At 43.0% G+C, this 24,350-nt stretch overlaps 2 protein-coding genes across 3 annotated transcripts in view; one reads left to right on the top strand and one right to left on the bottom strand.

The window, feature by feature from the left end:
• col2a1b (collagen, type II, alpha 1b) overlaps positions 1-1,814 on the top strand; it is an 86,493-nt gene extending 84,679 nt beyond the window's left edge. For both annotated transcript variants that reach the window (XM_045691949.1, XM_045691950.1), the window contains one exon: positions 176-1,814. In XM_045691949.1, coding sequence (XP_045547905.1) covers positions 176-322 — 147 coding nt within the window. In that variant the 3' untranslated portion in view covers positions 323-1,814. The remainder of the gene's footprint in view (positions 1-175) is intronic.
• LOC106566167 (leucine-rich repeat-containing protein 3) lies at positions 1,296-22,074 on the bottom strand. The gene is made up of 3 exons (XM_014134028.2): positions 21,776-22,074; positions 7,090-7,602; positions 1,296-6,874 (listed from the first exon to the last, which is right to left on the bottom strand). The coding sequence occupies exons 2-3, from the start codon at positions 7,539-7,541 to the stop codon at positions 6,304-6,306; spliced, it is 1,023 nt and encodes a 340-aa protein (XP_013989503.1). The 5' UTR covers positions 7,542-7,602; positions 21,776-22,074; the 3' UTR covers positions 1,296-6,303.
• Positions 22,075-24,350: the final 2,276 nt, after the last annotated feature.

The raw sequence follows: 24,350 nt of genomic DNA, 5'->3' as shown, positions 1-24,350 counted from the left end.
ATCTATATCTATAACATGTCTGTCCCCATCTATATCTATAACATGTCTGTCCCTATCTATATCTATAACATGTCTGCCCCCTATCTATATCTATAACATGTCTGTCTCCTATCTATATCTATAACATGTCTGTCTCCTATCTATATCTATAACATGTCTATCACTCTGTCCCCAGAAACATAAAGGAACGTGGGGAAAGACAGTGATTGAGTACAGATCACAGAAGACCAGCCGGCTGCCCATCGTGGACATTGCTCCTGTGGATATTGGAGGAGCGGACCAGGAGTTTGGTGTTGACGTCGGCGCAGTTTGCTTCTTGTAAAGAAAGAGGGATGAAAAAAAGGAGAAGTAGAGGGGAAAAACACAAAATATGAGAGAGAGGAACACACACTTCTATCAAAAAAAAGGAAGAATGAAAGAAAGAAAAGAGAAAGATAACAACACTTTTATATAATTTTTTGTTTAAGTAAAAAGTGCTTTTTCCAACTAAGTCCTGCACTGAATGGCACCGGCAATATTCATCTGGGATTTCATGGCCTTCCAGTCTCACTCCATCAGACCCCCCCTCCCATGGTGCCTCAGCCCTATCCCTCCATCCGCCCCACCCCCCACCCTGGGAGCACCTCCCCACTAACAAGAAGGATCGAGGAGAAAGAGGAGAAAAAGGAGAAAGAGGAGAAAGAGGCAGCCAATGAGTTGGTGTTATTTATTTATTGTTCAGGTGTGGGTCCCAGGTGTGTTAGGACTGAGTGTGTTACCCTGTAAAAAAGGCCCCACGCACAACAACATACCTATTCTATAAGTTCCCCCTTTTCTTGTTCCTCTTCCATACCTCCACACCCTAAACATTATATCAAATCCAAAACCAAAACGTCTAACAGTGTGATAGGTGCAGGTGTTCCTACTTCCAACCGCCGCCCCAGTGTGTATCAGGAAGTTACTGTGTGTTATAATAAAGTCAAATGGTGCTATTGTTGTAAAACAAGTCTGTATTCTTTAACAACCAGATACTAATGTATTAGTAACATGTTTAAAACGTGTGTACATATATGTATATGTGTGTATACATATATATATATATATACATTTTTCAGAGAGTACATTTCACGCTGAGATCATTTTTCAGAGTGGTAAATGTTTCTGCCCCTCATCCCCATCCCAACCCAACCCTGACCCTCCACCATGGTAGCCCAATGACACATAAACCATGTCCATAATATATTTTGTAAGAGACATGTTCAATTCGGAATCAATCCCAGCTCTAAACTTTTTTGGTTTGTTTTATTTTGTTTTAATTATAATATTTTAAGCTACCTCACACACACACACACACAAGAAAGAAACAACAAAACATGGTTAAACCCTGTATCCAAGTTTACAAATCCAGCTTGGGCGATCTTCTCTTTGGTGCATTAGACCCCATGTGGTGAGAAGCCCACCAGAAGTTGACTTTGACCGTTGACCTATCCCACTCCACTTCCTCCCATAAACCCCCCGCTGTCCCCTCACACAGGAAGTACCTTCTGCCCTGGTAGGAAGTACCTCGGCCATGCCCCTCTAGGAACAGGACATTAGACTTGATATCGCTACTCATTTACACACAGAGGGAAAGCACCATGACCAGGGCAGAGGGTGCATTCGTTTGTCAGGGTGTGTATATATATTTGTTATATTAATTATAATAGTAATATTGTTAATAACAACAACATCATTACTATTATTATTAGTATTATTAAATATGATGATCATGATTTTGTTTTTGTTACAGTTTTGATTCATGTAAATTGGAAATAAAAGGAAAAAAACACAAGTAACAAGCTGAAGTCGCTTTTTATTTCATTTATTTTTGTTGTTTTGTTGTTTTGGTTGTTATTCCCACCCCCCATAATGCTCCAGAGAAGAGTGTGTAGCGTAAAACATATCTGGGGAGATTATTCCTTTCTGTAACCTGAAAGTATGATTGAACTTTTTTGTTGTTGACGGTATTATATTCCCAGAGATAGAAGCCATACCAAATCTAGATTCTGTGTCCTGTATGGGCCTTTCTGTTGGTCTGTGTGTTTGAGCTAAATGCATATTCGAGGGGTGGGAGGTAGTCAGAACACACCGGGAGAGACCATGGATCACAAGTGGGTGGCACCCCAGTTTATATGTTGTTTTCTTCATTGGAGAGAGTATGCAACATTTTGTGAGGAGGTGCGAAGTTCATATCATGTACTATTTTGTAAAATGTAAAACCTTTTTTTCAATATTTTCAGATTGTTTTTTTAAGCATGCTAGATAAGAGAAGGAATGGGAAACATTTCCAACCACAATCATCAGTAACTGTATGAATTGATTGTCATCCTGTCTTTATATTTTTTTTTCCTTTTCTTTCCTGACCTTTCACCTTTCACCTTTCACCTTTGACCTTTCACCGTAGCAATAAAAGGTAGAAGCATTTCTCTAAACAACACAGAGCCACGTTTGTTTTATTTTTTATATATTTAATTTTTTTCCCGAAATTTGGTTTTAAAGTTCATTTATTATTTGATGTATTGGTTCCCGAATCTACGATGTCATCTTTGTTAGAATAATTATTGACATTTAAAACAACAGGACAAAAAAAACGAATCAGCAGGACAAAAATACATCACAAATAAAAAAACGGTGTAAAAATGACACAGAAGGAGGCATGCTTGGTTCTTGTTGTCTGGGTTATTGGCATCTCCACAGAACCGGTTTTGTCACTCAGGTTGTGGTCTATATTCATTGTAGCCTATGACATAAAACAGTTACACTACAGTTAATGACAGGACAGTGCTATCAATTAAAAGAGTTGGGTTATCATTTAAAGGGGCAGTGCTATCATTTAAATTAACAGTGCTATCATTTAACTTGACAGTGCTGTTATTTAACTTGACAGTGCTATCATTTCAATTGACAGTGCTATCATATAAAATTGACAGTGCTATCATTTAACTTGACAGTGCTATCATTTAAAATGACAGTGGTATCATTTAACTTGACAGTGCTATCATTTAACTTGACAGTGCTATCATTTAACTTGACAGTGCTGTTATTTAAATTGACATTGCTATCGTTTAAAATGACAGTGCTATCATTTAAATTGACAGTGTTATACCACAACCTGTGCTAGAATGGAACTCTGAATGCCACAACATTACACACAAAATACAAAACCTCTTAGGGTATGTCTGAGACAAATGGACTAGGAATATCTCCACAGAAACGTACCACATATAGGCTACTTTCAAACAGTTTTTTTTTTTTCATGACACACATAACATCCTATTCTGATTGATATAACAACAATATGGTACAGGAGTCATTCTCAATCCATTTCAGCTTTGGATTTCAATAATGTCAGAAAAAAAGTCATTCAACATATTACACGTTCGTAGCACATTCACCTGCATGCTTTCATTTAGTTCACGACATTAACCTATTCAGTCTGGATTGCTGAAGCGTTACAGATTCTGCGATATACATTTTAAGATCCTTTCCCATTGAGCTGGCATATGCAACGTTTACCGTGAATGCAGTCTCTGCTGATGCGGGAACATCGCCTTTAAATTTCAATTAGGCTGTAATGCTGAACTTCCATGACTGAATAGAGCCCCTTAGTTTCAATCCATGGCGTGAAGACTGTTCGCGGAGACTGCATTCACGGTAATAGCTGCATATTTTGGCTCAAATGGAAATATCTCAAAGTCAACTGTCTCTTTAAACTCACTTCACTAACAATAAGAAAGTCCAGGAGGAAAATATAGGACCATAACTTTAACCACACAGACAGAAAATCAGGCCTTAAAACAGCACTAAGAAGATACATTAGGATCCACAGAAACAAGCATTTCTTAAAAAACAAGTTTGTTTCATTCGTCTGATCATTTTTAGCAAAGATAATGTTAATTATTAAACCAATTCTAAATCAGGTCTCAATTTAATTTCTCTGCTTCCGAGACAGCTGATACCCTGCCGTCATACACTAGTCTCTCCCACTTGGCCAATTTAGAAATGATTGCTTGTTACGTACTTGATGACTGAAAAACAGTTTCACCACCTGCTTCCTAGGGCCAGGGTAAAATTACAACAGCAGGAAGGAATGGATCTGGTGCGGATTGAGGGATTAGTGGGGTTTAATATAATAATAGCGCTTTTCTATACAAGTAACATGCTTCACGTCATAAAATAAAAGTACTAAGCATGTTTACAAAAGTGTGTCTTCAGAAGGGATTTAAAAAGAGGCACTGAATCTATAAGCCTGATGTCCTCTGGCAGACCATTCCAAAGTCTCGGGGTCTTAATGACAAATGCCTGATCTCCTTTAGTTTTCAACCTAGACTTTGAATTGGTCAACAGTGGCCTGCATCTCAGACTGTGTCCTGGTCTCGTAGGGTGATAAAACATAGAATATGAATGTAGATGACTAGCTGGTTCAGACTCAGTGACCTTGTAGAGTGAGAGGTTAAAATAGCCTTCTTCACTGATCGTCAAGGGCTGGAGAGAGATGAAGTAGGACTAATGATCCTGAACACTAAACAACATCACATGCCTTTGGAACCTGTTATACAGAATAGAAACAGACACTCCCTCAGGTTATATGTTTGAAACGATCTGCTATCTGTCTGTCAAAAATAATTTGGTCAAGGTGAGTATTCCCTGTTAAGAGTACAATGGAAGATGAAAGCCACAAGTATTGATGATGAAAGTCACCAGTATTGATGATGAAAGCCACCAGTATTGATGATGAAAGTCACCAGTATTGATGATGAAAGCCACCAGTATTGATGATGAAAGCCACCAGTATTGAAGATGAAAGCCACCAGTATTGATGATGAAAGCCACCAGTATTGAAGATGAAAGCCACCAGTATTTATGATGAAAGCCACCAGTATAAAGCCACCAGCATTGATGATGAAAGCCACCAGTATTGATGATGAAAGCCACCAGTATTGATGATGAAAGCCACCAGTATTGATGATGAAAGCCACCAGTATTGAAGATGAAAGCCACCAGTATTGATGATGAAAGCCACCAGTATTGATGATGAAAGCCACCAGTATTGATGATGAAAGCCACCAGTATTGAAGATGAAAGCCACCAGTATTTATGATGAAAGCCACCAGTATTGATGATGAAAGCCACCAGTATTGATGATGAAAGCCACCAGTATTGATGATGAAAGTCACCAGTATTGATGATGAAAGTCACCAGTATTGATGATGAAAGCCACCAGTATAAAGCCACCAGTATTGAAGATGAAAGTCACCAGTATTGATGACGAAAGCCACCAGTATTGATGATGAAAGCCACCAGTATTGATGATGAAAGCCACCAGTATAAAGCCACCAGTATAAAGCCACCAGCATTGATGATGAAAGCCACCAGTATTGATGATGAAAGCCACCAGTATTGATGGTGAAAGTCACCAGTATTGATGATGAAAGCCACCAGTATTGATGATGAAAGCCACCAGTATAAAGCCACCAGTATTGATGATGAAAGCCACCAGTATTGATGATGAAAGCCACCAGTACTGATGATGAAAGTCACCAGTATTAATGATGAAAGCCACCAGTATAAAGCCACCAGTATAGATGATGAAAGCCACCAGTATTGAAGATGAAAGCCACCAGTACTGATGATGAAAGCCACCAGTATTGATGATGAAAGCCACCAGTATTGAAGATGAAAGCCACCAGTACTGATGATGAAAGCCACCAGTATTGATGATGAAAGCCACCAGTATAAAGCCACCAGTATTGATGATGAAAGCCACCAGTATTGATGATGAAAGCCACCAGTATTGATGATGAAAGCCACCAGTATTGATGATGAAAGCCACCAGTATTGATGATGAAAGCCACCAGTATTGATGATGAAAGCCACCGGTATTGATGATGAAAGCCACCAGTATTGAAGATGAAAGGTGCTGATCAATATTGTCTTCTCTGTTTCTTTCTTCTTCTGGTCTTTCTCTCTCCATTTGGACAGCGTTAAAGCTGTGCATATGCCAGTGAATACAAAAACATATTTTTTTGTATAAACGTAGTTAGGGCAAAAAAATATAAATAATTATGGAAAAGACCCAGTAGTTACAAAAATAAAATGCTGTAATCATTTAATTAAAGTCAAAGTTGTTATAGAGAGTCCATTTTCAATTAACAAGCTCTGTCCCAATACAGAGACATGAATTGTCTCTACGGCCTTTTCGTAGGCCTTCTCTTGGTTGTTTTTGTAAAAGAGAATGTGTTCTCAATAACCTACCTGATTAAATAAAGGCAATAAATAAATAGTTCAGAGACCAGTGCTTATCGTGTCTGTCTCCGTGGGTGTTTTCCTCGGACTGGGCAAACTCTTCAGATACTCCAGATGTCTTCTGGTCTCAGCCTGGTTCTGTCTCACGTAGTAGACCACATAAACAATGACCATGAAGAACCACACAAACATGGTCACCAGCATAGCCACATCCGTGGTCTTCCGCTGGAGATTACAGAAGTTCACCCCAGAGTCGAGCAACTTAACCAGCGGTTGACCGGCGTGCTCCCCTGCACCGCCTGGATCCTCCCAGCGACTCACCTCCCCGGCGCTCCTCACCGAGCTCTCACACACGATCCCGTTGACTGTCTCCGGCTCTAGATTTAACGTCTCCATCAGCTCCTGCAGGGTACAGTCACAGTGCCACGGGTTGTGGTAGAGGCGTGTCTTGGCCCGCGTGGAACTGAACTCATCCCGGCTGGCCTGGCGTAACTGGTTGTGTGAAAGATCCAGGAGACGGAGCTCTGAGCTCAGGTGGCGCAGGGCCCCGGAGGAGAGGGTGTCGATGCGGTTGTGGGAGAGGTAAAGCTCCCTCAGGTGGGTCAGCTCCCTGAAGGGAAGGTATATAACAAGAGGAAGTGTCAGAAACATCATAATTAGACCTGGAACTAAAACCAAACTGGGAGCCAGATATGAATTGTAATGGAAGAAATAGAAAAATAAATATGAATTCATTAATTAATCAATTAATTAATTAATTAAATGAACTAATGACAATAATGAAGCAAGGTGAATAAAAAAAATCACAACTGTTATGTTCCTTGCCTAAAGGCGCTCTCGGGGAGCGAGCGGATGTAGTTCCTCTCCAGGTGGAGGGTGACGGTGTCCGGGGGAAGGCCCTGGGGGAACTCACGGAGCCCAGCGTCCGTACACAGCACCATGCTGCTCTCCCACACACAGTGGCAGCTGTCAGGGCACTGGGGGAACACCGGGGGGAGTAGGAGGAGCAGGACCAGCAGGGTGAATGACCAGCCTCCCAGGTCTCGATGCAGGCTTGGTGCCAGGCTTGTCCCAAGACCCAGGTCTCCCCCAAGCCTTGTCTCTTGCCCCAGCCCTGTCCCGGTTCCCTGCCCTCTCTCTCTCGCCCTCCCTCTCTCCAGTCTTCTCTCTTTCCCAAGCTTTGTGCCCAGCCCTCCTCTCTCCAACACTTTAACCAATCCTCTCCGCAGCCCCAATCCATCTCCTCCATGACATCCAGTCCTCCCGCTGAGGCACATGTCCTCACCATAGCCCCCGACACACCCCAGGTCCAGAGGGAGATGCCAGGACCAGCAGAGCCTGGTGGAACAGAACAGAAAACAGCATGAGAAGAGGCTATAGAACACACAGAACAGCCACAGGAAGTGAGTGGAAAGTACATACAGTACACACACATCCACAGATGTTGGAGAGAAAGAACACTGGTTGTAATGTTAACGGTCAATTTTATATTGTTTGTTTTACTTTTGTTTATTATCTATTTCACTTTCTCTGGCAATGTAAACACGTTTCCAATTCATTCTTATTTTTTTATTTCACCTTTTTTTAACCAGGTAGGCTAGTTGAGAACAAGTTCTCATTTACAACTGCGACCTGGCCAAGATAAAGCAAATCAGTTCGAAACATACAACAACACAGAGTTATACATGGAGTAAAACAAACAAACAGACAATAATATTGTAGAAAAATAAGTCTATATACAAAGTGAGCAAATGAGGTGAGATAAGGGAGGTAAAAGCAAAAAAGGCCATGGTGGCGAGGTAAATACAATATATAGCAAGTAAAACACTGGAATGGTAGATTTGCAGTGGAAGAAAGTGCAAAGTAGAAATAGAAATAATGGGGTGCAAAGCAGCAAAATAAATAAATAAATAAATAAATGCAGTAGGGGAAGAGGTAGTTGTTTGGGCTAAATTATAGATGGGCTATGTACAGGTGCAGTAATCTGTGAGCTGTTCTGACAGCTGGTGCTTAAAGCTAGTGAGGGAGATAAGTGTTTCCAGTTTTAGAGATTTTTGTAGTTCGTTCCAGTCATTGGCAGCAGAGAACTGGAAGGAGAGGCAGCCGAAGGAGGTGACCAGAGAGAGGGGTGACCAGCATGCATATAGTTTTACTTGCATTTAAGAGCAGTTGAGCAGTTGGAGGTCACGGAAGGAGAGTTGTATGGCATTGAAGCTCATCTGGAGGTTAGTTAACGCAGTGTCCAAAGAAGGGCCAGAGGTATACAGAATGGTGTCGTCTGCGTAGAGGTGGATCAGAGAATCACCAGCAGCAAGAGCGACATCATTGATGTATACAGAGAAGAGAGTTGGCCCTAGAATTGAACCCTGTGGCACCCCCATAGAGACTGCGAGAGGTCCGGACAACAGGCCCTCCGATTTGACACACTGAACTCTATCTGAGAAGTAGTTGGTGAACCAGGCGAGGCAATCATTTGAGAATCCAAGGCTGTTGAGTCTGCCGATAAGAATGTGGTGATTGACAGAGTCGAAAGCCTTGGCCAGGTCGATGAATACGGCTGAACAATAATGTCTCTTGTCCGGACCTCTGGCAGTCTCTATGGGGGTGCCACAGGGTTCAATTCTAGGGCCAACTGCTTCTCTGTGGAAGGAGGAAGGCACTTTTAAAGAATAACCAGGCATCCTCTACTGACGGGATGAGGTCAATATCCTTCCAGGATACCCGGGCCAGGTCGATTAGAAAGACCTGCCCGCTGAAGTGTTTTAGGGAGCGTTTGACAGTGATGAGGGGTGGTCGTTTGACCGCAGACCCATTACGGATGCAGGCAATGAGGCAGTAATTGCTGAGGTCTTGGTTGAAAACAGCAGAGGTGTATTTGGAGGGCATGTTGGTTAGGATGATATCTTTGAGGGTGCCTGTGTTTACAGATTTGGGGTTGTACCTGGTAGGTTCATTGATCAGTTGTGTGAGATTGAGGGCATCAAGCTTAGATTGTAGGATGGCCGGGGTGTTAAGCATGTCCCAGTTTAGGTCACCTAGCAGCACGAGATCTGGAGATAGATGGGGGGCAATCAATTCACATATGGTGTCCAGGCCACAGCTGGGAGCAGAGGGTGGTCTACAGCAAGCGGCAACCCCCTTTGGCAGTTCTAGCTTGTCAGAAAATGTTATAGTTAGGGATGGAAATTTCAGGGTTTTTGGTGGTCTTCTTAAGCCGGGATTCAGACACGGCTAAGACATCTGGGTTGGCAGAGTGTGCTAAAGCAGTGAATAAAACAAACTTAGGGAGAAGGCTTCTAATGTTGACATGCATGAAACCAAGGCTTTTACGGTTACAGAGGTCAACAAATGAGAGCACCTGGGGAGTAGGAGTGGAGCTAGGCACTGCAGGGCCTGGATTAACCTCTACATCACCAGAGGAACAGAGGAGGACTAGGATAAGGGTACAGCTAAAGGCTATCAGAACTGGTCGTCTAGTACGTTCGGAACAGAGAGTAAAAGGAGCAGGTTTCTGGGCACGATAGAATAGTTTCAAGGCACAATGTACAGACAAAGGTATGGTAGGATGTGAGTACATTGGAGGTAAACCTAGGCATTGAGTAATGATGAGAGAGATATTGTCTCTAGAGACTTTTGAACCAGGGGATGTCACCGCATATGTGGGAGGTGGAACTAAATGGCTAAGGCATATTGAGCAGGGCTATAGGCTCTACAGTGAAATAAGACAATAATCACTAACCAGAACAGTAATGGACAAGGCATATTGATATTAGGGAAAGGCATGCGCAGCCGAGTGATCATAGGGGTCAAGTGAGTGGTTGGGCTGGCTGGAGACACGGCGATTCAGACAGCTAGCAGGCCGGGGCTAGGAAGCCAGCAGAAGATCCTTAGAGGGACGTCGCAACGGAGGAAAGTCTGAATTTGCCTCTGCATGCGGTGACGTCGATAGACCAGTCGTGATGGATTAGTAGGGTTCCGAGTAGCAGAGGGGTCCAAGTCCAATTGGCAAAATAGGTATAGTGGCCCAAGAAATTGGCCGATGGATCTATTCAGCTAACAGTCCAATATGCTCTAGATAGCTAGCGGGCCACGGCTAGCAGCTAGCGGGCCGCAGCAAGCAGCTAGCGGCCCGCAGCAAGCAGGCTAGCAGGTGGGCATTCAGGGGACGTTGCGACGTAAGAGCCAGTTGAGTACCTCAAGCAGGTTACGTCGGTAGTCCAATCATGAAGGCTCGGCGGGGTTCCGTGCCCCATACCGGCAGTAGAAGGGGTCCGGGTATTGTAGCCCAGGAGTTGCTGATGGGCCTCTTCAGCTAGCCGGGAGAATGGGCCTAGCAGGGCTAGCTAAATGCTAATTGGTGCTTGCTTCGGGACAGACGTTAGCCAGGAGTAGTCACTCGGATTGCAGCTAGCTAGCTGCGATGATCCAGGTGAAAAGGTTCAGAGCTTGCGGTAGGAATCCGGGGATATGGAGAGAAAATAGGTCCGGAATAGGTCCAATGCCAATAAAGCCCCTTATATTGAATTTCTTTAAATGCATTTTTATTTCACCTTAATTTAACAAGGTAGGCCAGTTGAGAACAAGTTCTCATTTACAACTGCGACCTGGCCAAGATAAAGCAAAGCAATGCAACAAAAACAACAACACAGAGTTCCACATGGGATAAACAAAAGTACAGTCAATAACACAATAGAAAAATCTGTATTCAGTGTGTGCAAATGAAGGAGGTAAGGCAATAAATAGGTCATAGTTGCGAAATAATTACAATTTAGCAATTAACACTGGAGTGATAGATGTGAAGATGAGGATTTGCAAGTAGAAATACTGGTGTGCAAAAGAGCAGAAAAACAAAAACAAATATTGGATGAGGTAGGTAGTTGGTTGGATGGGTTATTTACAGATGGGCTGTGTACAGCTGCAGCGATCGGTAAGCTGCTCTGACAGCTGATGCTTAAAGCTATTGAGGGAGATATAAGTCTCCAACTTCAGTGATTTTTGCAATTCGTTCCAGTCATTGGCAGAAGAAAACTGGAAGGAAAGGTAGCCGAAGGAGCTGTTGGCGTTGGGGATGACCAGTGAAATATACCTGCTGGAGTGCGTGCTACGGGTGGGTGAGCTATGGTGACCAGTGAGCTAAGGCGGAGCTTTAACTAGCAAAGACTTATAGATGACCTGGAGCCAGCGGGTGCATTTGCGTAGTGGCATACAGTTGAGCAAAGGCGTTTTTGAGATTTTCACACAGCAGGTTCTTAAAAAAAAAAATTGCCTTTTAGAAACGAATTTCATCCAATTTTATGTCATTTTTTTAATACCAAATGACTGAAATGATGCTACTCTGACAGTGACCAAATGAGAGTAATAAAAACAACATGGTCATCAATTCCAGTGAAGAGACACACAGATTGTACAATATTAATATATATATATATATATATATATATATATATATATATATATATATATATATATATATATATATAAACTCAGCAAAAAAAGAAACGTCCTCTCACTGTCAACTGCGTTTATTTTCAGCAAACTTAACATGTGTAAAATATTTGTATGAGCATAAGATTCAACAACTGAGACATGAACTGAACAAGTTCCACAGACATGTGACTAACAGAAATGGAATAATGTGTCCTGAACAAAAGGGGGGTCAAAATCAAAAGTAACAGTCAGTATCTGGTGTGGCCACCAGCTGCATTAAGTACTGCAGTGCATCTCCTCCTCATGGACTGCACCAGATTTTCCAGTTATTGCTGTGAGATGTTACCCCACTCTTCCACCAACGCACCTGCAAGTTCCCAGACATTTCTGGGGGGAATGGCCCTAGCCCTCACCCTCTGATCCAACAGGTCCCAGGCGTGCTCAATGGGATTGAGATCCGGGCTCTTCGCTGGCCATGGCAGAACACTGACATTCCTGTCTTGCAGGAAATCATGCACAGAACGAGCAGTATGGCTGGTGGCATTGTCATGCTGGAGGGTCATGTCAGGATGAGCCTGCAGGAAGGGTACCACATGAGGGAGGAGGATGTCTTCCTTGTAACGCACAGCATTGAGATTGCCTGCAATGACAACAAGCTCAGTCCGATGATGCTGTGACACACCGCCCCAGACCATGACGGACCCTCCACCTCCAAATCGATCCCTCTCCAGAGTACAGGCCTCGGTGTAATGCTCATTCCTTCAACTATAAACGCGCATCCGACCATCACCCCTGGTGTGACAAAACGGCGACTCCTCAGTGAAGAAAACTTTTTGACAGTCCTGTCTGGTCCAGCAACGGTGGGTTTGGTTCAGCAACGGTGGGTTTGGTCCAGCAACGGTGGGTTTGCCCATAGGTGACGTTGTTGCCGGTGATGTCTGGTGAGGACCTGCCTTACAACAGGCCTACAAGCCCTCAGTCCAGCCTCTCTCAGCCTATTGCGGACAGTCTGAGGCACGTTAACGCAGATGAGCAGGGACCCAGGGCATCTTTCTTTTGGTGTTTTTCAGAGTCAGTAGAAAGGCCTCCTTAGTGTCCTTTCATAACTGTAACCTTAATTGCCTACCGTCTGTAAGCTGTTAGTGTATTTACGACCGTTCCACAGGTGCATGTTCAATAATTGTTTATGGTTCATGCAAAGCTGTCATCAAGGCAAAGGGTGGCTACTTTGAAGAATCTCAAATATAAAATATATTTTGAATTGTTTTACAGTTTTTGGGTTACTACATGATTCCATATGTGCTATTTCATAGTTCTGATGTTTTCACTATTATTCTACAATGTAGAAAATAGTAAAAATAAAGAAAAACCCTTAAATGAGTAGGTGTATCCAACCTTTTGACTGGTACTGTACAATTTTTGATTGGTTCTGAATGAACAGCACTCTTTTTCAAAGTATATATATATATATATGATACTGGTACTGTATATATATATATATATATATATATATATATATATATATACAGTACCATATATATATATATATATACTTTGAAAAAGAGTGCTGTTCATTCAGAACCAATCAAAAATTGTTGATAAAAAAAGGGTTTATATATACATTTTTTTTTTTTAAGCAGTAGGGATTTACTTTCCAAACTACATTTTTCTCGTAATTGTATTTTGAAATTTGCAGAAGGAAAACTGACAGCCGCAACCAACCATAGAAATAAAATCCATAGATGACAGTTCTGGCAGACATTGACAGGACTGGCAGCCATTGCTAGTGTACCCATGAGTTTAAAGGGATACTTCAAGGAGTTCATCTGACTCTGGGGAAGTACATCAAGGGCCTCATTGCCAAAATCCCAAAGTATCCCTTTAACAGTCAAAATTGCCAGAGTTAGATGTTCCAAAATGATTCTATGGATTATATGTCTATGGCCACAAACCACAAAGCAACAAGCTGTTCTATATTTGGCACAGTTGCTGCCCAAATTGCAGTCTTCCCGACTGTAAGTGCTTGTGATAAAACGTAATCCCAAGCAATTGTTTAGAAACTAGTGATTCTCTGTGGCTAAATAATGCTCTCTGGTGTAGTATAACTAGTGATTCTCTGTGGCTAAATGATGCTCTCTGGTGTAGTACTTTGAATGATTTATGTCTGTTCATACAGGAAGGAATATCATTTTGGGGGCAACATTTTTAAAATGTATCAGGGGGTGCTGCAGCCCTTCCAGCATCCCTCCTTCCGGCAGCTATGCAGGAGACAGAGGAGATTAAGGTTCAGGGCAATAAAAGCCACTGGGTAAAGGGGAATAAAAAAGACAGATTAAGCCTGTTCATCTGAAAAATCCTCCTTGTCACATAGTCACTACTAGCTACCAAAGGCCCATAGAGAGAGGATGACATTAATGGTTGCATCTCATTGTTATGAAGGAAATGGCCATCACTTGTATTTATTTATTATTCAATAACCAGCCACATATTATAGACTAGTTCCTATATAGTGCACTACTTTAGTAACCTAGTTCCTATATAGTGCACTACTTTAGTAACCTAGTTCCTATATAATCCACTACTTTAGTAACCTAGTTCCTATATAGTCCACTACTTTAGTAACCTAGTTCCTATATAGTCCACTACTTTAGTAACCTAGTTCCTATATAGTGCACTACTTCATCTAGTGGAACAAGAGAATAGGAAGAAGAGGAGGCCTGAAACTACAATCTATACTGACCTTGTCACGGCTGTTCACATATTTATTTATTCCGTGAAACTAAATGCAATACACTAAATACTTGAAACACAAAAAACAACAAACCGTGACGCAGAGAGGAAAACACACTACTCAAAAGATAATCACCCACAAAAACAGGTGGGACAAACATCAACATAAATATGACCTCCAATTAGAGGTAACGAGGATCAGCTGCCTCCAATTGGAGATCAACCCAAACAACCCCAACATAGAAATAGACAAACTAGAACTAAAACATAGAAATAGACAACATAGAAAAAACCACACAAAACACCCCCTGTCACGAACCCTGACCACTCTACTATAGAAAATGACCTCTTACAAAGGTCAGGACGTGACAGACCTCTCTTACTGCTATGAATCATCAGATGTACCGGTTGCAGTAAAATGGGAGATGTCAGAAAGACAATCCTCATATATTTCCTATAATGGATCTAAGAACTGTACAAATAATATATTTGTGACATCAATATATACAGTAGACATATTTTTTTATGAATCAATACAGTAATTATGAAATCTGTATGTAAAACATTTACATTTGACATTTTATCCAGAGTGACGCACAATGCATTCATCTTAAAATAGCTAGGTGAGACAACTCCACATCACAGTCTACACCTGCATTGCTTGCTGTTTGGGGTTTTAGGCTGGGTTTCTGTACAGCACTTTGAGACATCAGCTGATGTAAGAAGGGCTTTATAAATACATTTGATTGACTGATTTGATTGAAATATAAAGTACATCAACATTCCATTCCAGCTAAACAACGGATCGTTTTTTTGCCCCCCCCAAAAAAACACACATTTTAATACACATCTAAAATCTGTAAATAACAAATCTGAGAACAGTAATATTTTACACACATGAAGGTACCCATAAGGGAATCATTTCAGATTTTTTTTTTAAGTAAACAAATGTGTGGATATTGCATTTTGGAAATAATCTCTTCACATACTCTCTTTCATACATACGTACATACATGACAATATTTCAACACAACAGACATTACCATCCTCCCTCCATTACCAGCCTCCCTCCATTACCAGCCTCCCTCCATTACCCTCTAGCTATCTATCCCTCCCTCCATTACCAGCCTCCATCCACACCCTCCATTACCAGCCTCCCTCCCTCCCTCCATTACCAGCCTCCCTCCATTACCAGCCTCCCTCCATTACCAGCCTCCCTCCATTACCAGCCTCCCATCATCTCCCTCCATTACCAGCCTCCCTCCATTACCAGCCTCCCTCCACACCCTCCATTACAGCCTCCCTCCATTACCAGCCTCCCTCCATTACCAGCCTCCCTCCACACCCTCCATTACCAGCCTCCCTCCATTACCAGCCTCCCTCCCTCCCTCCACACCCTCCATTACCAGCTTCCCTCCATTACCAGCCTCCCATCATCTCCCTCCATTACCAGCCTCCCATCATCTCCCTCCATTACCAGCCTCCCTCCACACCCTCTATCTATCTATCCCTCCCTCCATTACCAGCCTCCCTCCCTCCCTCCATTACCAGCCTCCCATCATCTCCCTCCATTACCAGCCTCCCTCCCTCCCTCCATTACCAGCCTCCCTCCATTACCAGCCTCCCTCCCTCCATCCATTACCAGCCTCCCTACATTACCAGCCTCCCATCATCTCCCTCCATTACCAGCCTCCCTCCACACCCTCTATCTATCTATCCCTCCCTCCATTACCAGCCTCCCTCCACACCCTCTATCTATCTATCCCTCCCTCCATTACCAGCCTCCCTCCACACCCTCTATCTATCTATCCCTCCCTCCATTACCAGCCTCCCTCCACACCCTCTATCTATCTATCCCTCCCTCCATTACCAGCCTCCCATCTCCTGCCTCTACACACCCTCCCTCCATCCCTCCCTCCCTCCTTTACCAGTCTCCCATCTCCTGCCTCTACACACCCTCCCTCCATCCCTCCCTCCCTCCATTACCAGCCTCCCATCTCCTGCCTCTACACACCCTCCCCCCTCCCTCCCTACACACCCTCTATCTATCCATCCCTCCCTACCTCCCTCCCTCCCTCCCTCCCTCCCTCCCTCCCTCCCTCCCTCCCTCCATCTATCCATCCATCCATCCCTCCATCCCTCCCTCCACACCCTCCCTCCCTCCCTCCCTCCCTCCCTCCCTCCCTCCCTCCCTCCCTCCCTCCCTCCCTACACACCCTCTATCTATCCCTCCCTCCCTCTATCCCCCCCTCCCTCCCTCCCTGCACACCCTCTATCTATCCATCCCTCCCTCCCTCCCTCCCTCCAGATAGATAGATAGATAGATAGATAGATAGATAGATAGATAGATAGATAGATAGATAGATAGATAGATAGATAGATAGATAGATAGATAGATAGATAGATAGATAGATAGATAGATAGATAGATAGATAGATAGATAGATAGATAGATAGATAGATAGATAGATAGATATCCATCATCTCTCCCTCCCTCCCTCCCACACACACATCTGACAAACATGACATTACATTCATCTACACTCTCTCTCATTAATTGACCATTGTATCCATCTCCCAACAGATCATCCTTACTCATGTTCCAGTGATGACACATCTGTGTTTTATAGTAAATGGCACCCTATTCCCTATATAGTACCATAGTGTACAACCAGGGCCCTGGTCTAAAGTAGTGTACATTACAGGGACTAAGGAGCCGTTTGGGAATCAGACTGCGACATTAGACACAGTGGGATGGATGTCTGAGTACCAGTGCTGATACACTATACCAGACCAGCACATTAATCCTCCCTCACAGTGGGATGGATGTCTGAGTACCACTGCTGATACACTATACCAGACCAGCACATTAATCCTCCCTCACAGTGGGATGGATGTCTGAGTACCACTGCTGATACACTATACCAGACCAGCACATTAATCCTCCCTCACAGTGGGATGGATGTCTGAGTACCACTGCTGATACACTATACCAGACCAGCACATTAATCCTCCCTCACAGTGGGATGGATGTCTGAGTACCAGTGCTGATACACTATACCAGACCAGCACATTAATCCTCCCTCACAGTGGGATGGATGTCTGAGTACCACTGCTGATACACTATACCAGACCAGCACATTAATCCTCCCTCACAGTGGGATGGATGTCTGAGTACCAGTGCTGATACACTATACCAGACCAGCACATTAATCCTCCCTCACAGTGGGATGGATGTCTGAGTACCACTGCTGATACACTATACCAGACCAGCACATTAATCCTCCCTCACAGTGGGATGGATGTCTGAGTACCACTGCTGATACACTATACCAGACCAGCACATTAATCCTCCCTCACAGTGGGATGGATGTCTGAGTACCACTGCTGATACACTATACCAGACCAGCACATTAATCCTCCCTCACAATGTCCATAAGCACACAACTAGAAGAGACACAGATCCTGAGTTGTGGTTGGGTGGTGTCTGGGTAGTGTGCTGGGTTGTGGTTGGGTTGTGGGCTGAGTTGTGGGCTGGGCTGGGTTGTGGTTGGGTGGTGTCTGAGTTGTGGGCTGGGCTGGGTTGTGGTTGGGTTGTGGGCTGAGTTGTGGCTGGGTTGTGGGCTGAGCTGTGGGCTGGGTTGTAGTTGGGTTGTGAGCTGGGCTGTGGTGTGGGCTGGGTTGTAGTTGGGTTGTGAGCTGGGCTGTGGTGTGGGCTGGGTTGTGCTGGGTATTGGGCTGGGTAGTGTGCTGGGTTGTGGGCTGAGTTGTGGGCTGGGTAGTGTGCTGGGTTGTGGGCTGGGTAGTGGGCTGGGTAGTGTGCTGGGTTGTGGGCTGGGCTCTGTGTTGGGTTGTGGGTTGTGGGCTGGGTAGTGTGCTCTGGGTTGGGTTGTGAGCTATGGGCTGGGCTGTGGCTGGGTGGTGCCGGTGAATATGACATGCGTTTGGCCTAGTTGGAGCTATCTAGTGTGGATAGTTACACAGCTGGAAGAGACAGCCTGGGCTGGGGACTGGTTTGGGTTGAAGTTACAGTATTTCAAACCCACCACTAGTGTGTGTGGCCAAAGAGTTCTATTTTCATGTTATCTGACCATAGCACCGCTTGGAGTTTACTAAACGGCATTGGCACTTGGAACTCCGAGCGGTGTTATGGGCAAATGACATGAAAATAGAACTCTTTGGCCACGCATACCAGTGGTGGGATTGGTATTTAAAAAAACAGAAGCATACCTACTGTAAAATACGGTGGTGGATCTTTGATGTTATGGGTCTATGTTTCTTCCACTGGTCCTGGGGTCCTTGTTAAGGTCGACGGCATCATGAACTTTACCCAGTACCAGGACATTTTACAATGGCCATGTCAGCCTCCCAATGTGTTCTCCAAGCCCATAAAACATTCTAGAAAAAGACTCAGTGTTGTTATCCTCCCAAGGGGAGGGTGCTGAAATATTTAAAACAGGGGTGCCAATAATATTTTTGGTATTTTTTTTGTATTACTTGTTAAACAAAATCTCTTTCTCTGAGCAATTGTAATAGTATAAAATATTATAATTTACCCTCTTTTTTTTGTTGCATACAATATATGTCCATCTTCGCATTATTTATTTCATACATAATTTTTTTGCTCATCTTTATCAAGGGTGCCAATACCTTTGGACCTGACTGTAGTCCATGATCAGAAGTAGCCTGGTCTGGGCTGTACACTATCTGCTTGTCAAGACATTGAAAAGAAAACTATACTGTAGCATGTAGGTGACTGCGTAGAAGAATACATTAATCCAATGATTATATCCGAGTCTTGGTTAGAATCTGTGTAGAGTTTCTACTGTGTTGTATGTATCTCCTGTCCCAGCAAGTAAGAGCAAACTATGGTAGTAAGACTCCACTGTTAGTCTAATCTATGACTGCAGGAGAATATTCCGTGTTTGTTTATGCCATGGTTCGAGACATGGCCTCAGTTGGTGCTGGGCCAGCAAGGAAAAACAAACTTCAGTCGGGAATATGACTGCAGGAGAATAGATTCCATGATCGTATCTGATTTGGTTAGAATCTGGGCTTGGTTATATCAGCGAGGAAAATCAAACTTCAGTCGGGAATATGACTGCAGGAGAACATCTGTTCCATCTGTTTATCAAATGAAGGACAGAACTCAACATGTGACATGTGCCTTAGCCAGGGAAATATAACACCCGTCGTACATTTTTCAACACATTTGTCCATTTACCAAGTGGTGATTGGTATCCTCCTCTGGTTCCGGTTAGAATCAAGGCTGAAATATCAGCTGTGTGTTTTGTTTCAGATGTGCTGTATTGCATTTCTTATTAGATATTTGAGTGATTAAAATATACACTTTATTAAAATTATTCTTTATATAATCATAATCCTCTTCATCATTACAAATCCTATCCTATATAAGGGACGTTTTTCCATTTCCCAGTCCATACTGATCTACATTCTGGTTTTACATAGATGGGATAGCTGGTAACGTCACGAAAACGACTCGTACTCTTCAACGGGGCCGAAATCTGAGAGTTGTTGTAATTCTGGATTGGCCAGATAGCTACTAACAATGACAAGAAACTGTCATGTGGGGAATCGTAAATGACTGGTTTCAGCTAGTTTCATCTTGTTTCATGTTTTGTTTTGAGGTGTTTTGACTGATTTCATGTCAATGCTAATATGGCTAAAATTCTCTAGCTAACCAACTAATGTAACAATGTATTTGAGACAACAAGTGCTCGTTGTACAAATGTATTTATGTTTTCAATAAACATTGGAGATTAAATATACTGTAGTTGTCAATCTGAGCAGTGGCTACACACACACACACACACACACACACACACACACACACACACACACACACACACACACACACACACACACACACACACACACACACACACACACACACACACACACACACACACACACACACACACACACACACACACACACACACGTACTACCAGAGGCCATCTGAATGTCTACCGAGCGAGTCCCGTATTCTGCCTCTCTGTCTATCTGCCTGACAGACAGAGAGATTAGCTTCAGTGCATTATAAACCCGTTATAAACCCATTATAAACACATTATAAAGTTCAGTAAGAAGACAGCAGCAATTCAGGGAAAGCTACCACACCAATTAACACAATATAAAACAATCAATCGGTGCATTTTGTGGAATCTACGAGAATAACAATTAGAGAGAGTGAGTGTGAAAGAGAGAGATAGGAGAGAAAGAAAGCGAGAAGGATATAATCGAGAGCGAGAGAGGAGAAATGACAGGCCCAGCCAATGCTGTTATCACTTCCATTTCCCCAGGGCAGTTAATGAAGAGAGAGAGAGAGAAAGAGAGAGAGAAATAGGGAGAAAAGAGATTGAGAAATAGAGAGAGAGAGAAAGAGAGAGAGAGAGAAAATAAGGAGAAAGGAGAGAGAGCGAAATAGGGAAGAGCGAGAGAGAGAGAGAGAGAGAGAGAGAGAGAGAGAAATATAAATAAATAGGGAGAAGAGAGAGAGAGAGAAATAGGAAGAAGAGAGAGAGTGAGAGAGAGAAATAAATAGGGAGAAGAGAGAGAAAGAGAGAGAGAAAATAAGGAGAAAGGAGAGAGAGAGAAATAGGGAGAATAGAGAGAGAGAGAGAGAAAGAGAGAGAGAGAGAGAGAGAGAGAGAGAGAGAGAGAGAGAGAGAGAGAGAGAGAGGGAGAGAGAGAGAGAAAGATAAATAAATAGGGAGGAGAGAGAGAGAGAAAGAGAAATAAATAGGGAGAAGCGAGAGAGAGAGAGAGAGAGAGAGAGAGAGAGAGAGAGAGAAACGTAGGAGAAATAGTGAGACTGGCACAAACAGTGAATGATACCTTCCTGCTGAAGAACATGCAATTGAGCATTTAGTCTACACACCATCTGTATGAATGAATGTTCTATTAGTGGAAGTTATTGCCTCAATTTACAGGTTGTTATTGAATTCATTCAACAGTCATTTATTTTCCTTTTAAACCCTATACCCTTTAGCTACTGGTGTATAGTCTACTGTATAGTGGTAATAGTCTACCGTATAGAGGTAATATAGTAGACTAGTAATATAATAATTTCGCTGGAAAATAAATCATTCTATGTTTTATATCGGTCTAACTCAAAATCATGTAGCTGTATGGTTGACATAGGCTAATGGTTTAATCATGCAATAATCATTGCAGAAAATGTTACTTAAAAACACTTCTATAAGAAATAACTTTAACCCATAGTTTGGTAATAATAAAGAAATAGTCAACGAATTCAATCCAGAGACAATTATGCTGCGTCTAATATGTCAATAAATAATTATGAAAACAGAAACGATAATTGATTTGCCTACCTGTGACACGTAATTAACCGCCAAAATTCTTCTTCAAGTTGGAATCCACACGCAAAAATGTTGACTTACGAGGTTCGGTCTGACTCCGATGTGTCCGACATGGATTTGTAATGTAGCTATTCTTTAATATGACAGAGCGTCAAACATTAATCCGGTTGTCATCGTAGAACAATTCTGTCACTGTTATCACATCTCTCTTTCTCTCTCTCTCTCTCTCTCTCTCTCTCTCAATTTCTCCATCTCTCTCTCCCTCTTAAAGGGGCCGTTGTGTAATGTGTTGTCTCTCCCTCTTAAAGGGGCCATTGTGTGATGTGTTGTCCCTCCCTCTTAAAGGGGCCATTGTGTGATGTGGTGTCCCTCCCTCTTAAAGGGGCCATTGTGTGATGTGTTGTCCCTCCCTCTTAAAGGGGCCATTGTGTGATGTGTTGTCCCTCCCTCTTAAAGGGGCCATTGTGTGATGTGGTGTCCCTCCCTCTTAAAGGGGCCATTGTGTGATGTGTTGTCCCTCCCTCTTAAAGGGGCCATTGTGTGATGTGTTGTCCCTCCCTCTTAAAGGGGCCATTGTGTGATGTGTTGTCCCTCCCTCTTAAAGGGGCCATTGTGTGATGTGTTGTCCCTCCCTCTTAAAGGGGCCATTGTGTGATGTGTTGTCCCTCCCTCTTAAAGGGGCCATTGTGTGATGTGGTGTCCCTCCCTCTTAAAGGGGCCATTGTGTGATGTGTTGTCCCTCCCTCTTAAAGGGGCCATTGTGTGATGTGGTGTCCTTCCCTCTTAAAGGGGCCATTGTGTGATGTGTTGTCCCTCCCTCTTAAAGGGGCCATTGTGTGATGTGGTGTCCCTCCCTCTTAAAGGGGCCATTGTGTGATGTGTTGTCCCTCCCTCTTAAAGGGGCCATTGTGTGATGTGTTGTCCCTCCCTCTTAAAGGGGCCATTGTGTGATGTGTTGTCCCTCCCTCTTAAAGGGGCCATTGTGTGATGTGGTGTCCCTCCCTCTTAAAGGGGCCATTGTGTGATGTGTTGTCCCTCCCTCTTAAAGGGGCCATTGTGTGATGTGTTGTCCCTCCCTCTTAAAGGGGCCATTGTGTGATGTGTTGTCCCTCCCTCTTAAAGGGGCCATTGTGTGATGTGGTGTCCCTCCCTCTTAAAGGGGCCATTGTGTGATGTGTTGTCCCTCCCTTGTGGAAACGATGAGACCCTCCTGTACAGCAGTCTGTGTATCAAATGTGCATCACCTCCCCCATTAAAATGTAGTTACAGAAGTCAAATACAAAAATTGGATTTGGTGTTTACCCATTTTTGTTTCTGCCAAAAATAAACATTGAGAGGAAAATAGAATGTAGATTAAATCAAATAATCCAAGAGTATTGATTGTGCTATTGATTATTGATCATAATACCCATCTACCTGGTCAGTCCACCAGTCATGACTTGACCTGAAAAAAAAGTAAATCCTACGCTGCTGCTGTCACTAAAACACAAACAGCTAGTGCTGAATGACTGTGAAAAACCCAGATCGATAAATGGGCAGACTCACAGGCAGGCAGGAGAACATTAAAGGAGAGGAGATGTCGCCTCTCTTCCCCGTCCCTTTATCCATCCATCCCATCACTCTTATCGATGAGGAATTTGTTGTTTGACCCTGTCTGGAACAGTAGATATGTAGTACAGACAAGCTTGTTGCTGACCTGTTGTACACACACACACACACACACACACACACACACACACACACACACACACACACACACACACACACACACACACACACACACACACACACATACAGTGAGGGAAAAAAGTATTTGATCCCCTGCTGATTTTGTACGTTAGGAATCTGATTGATTGATTGCTTCTGTGGACAGGTGTCTTTTTTACAGGTAACAAACTGAGATTAGGAGCACTCCTTTTAAGAGTGTGCTCCTAATCTCAGCTCGTTAGCTGTATAAAAGACACATGGGAGACAGAAATCTTTCTGATTGAGAGGGGTCAAATACTTATTTCCCTCATTAAAATGCAAATCATTTTATAACATTTCTGACATGTGTTTTTCTGGATTTATTTGTTGTTATTCTGTCTCTCACTGTTCAAATAAACCTACCATTAAAATGATAGACTGATCATTTCTTTGTCAGTGGGCAAACGTACAAAATCAGCAGGGGATCAAATACTTTTTTCCCTCACTGTACATACATACAGTATCTCACAAAAGTGAGTACACCCCTCACATTTTTGTAAATATTTGAGTATATCTTTTCATGTGACAACACTGAAGAAATGACACTTTGCTACAATGTAAAGTAGTTGGTGTACAGCTTGTATAACAGTGTAAATTTGCTGTCGCCTCAAAATAACTCAACACACAGCCATTAATGTCTAAACAGCTGGCAACAAAAGTGAGTACACCCCTAAGTGAAAATTTCCAAATTGTGCCCAATTAGCCATTTTCCCTCCCCGGTGTCATGTGACTTGTTAGTGTTACAAGGTCTCAGGTGTGAATGGGGAGCAGGTGTGTTAAATTTGGTGTCATCTCTCTCACACTCCCTCATGCTGACTGGTCACTGGAAGTTCAACACGGC

This window comes from Salmo salar, chromosome ssa12 (assembly GCF_905237065.1).
Source record: "Salmo salar chromosome ssa12, Ssal_v3.1, whole genome shotgun sequence".
Taxonomy (NCBI): domain Eukaryota; kingdom Metazoa; phylum Chordata; class Actinopteri; order Salmoniformes; family Salmonidae; genus Salmo; species Salmo salar.
Note: the sequence above shows the minus strand (reverse complement) of the source record. Positions and strands in the feature narration are given on the sequence as shown.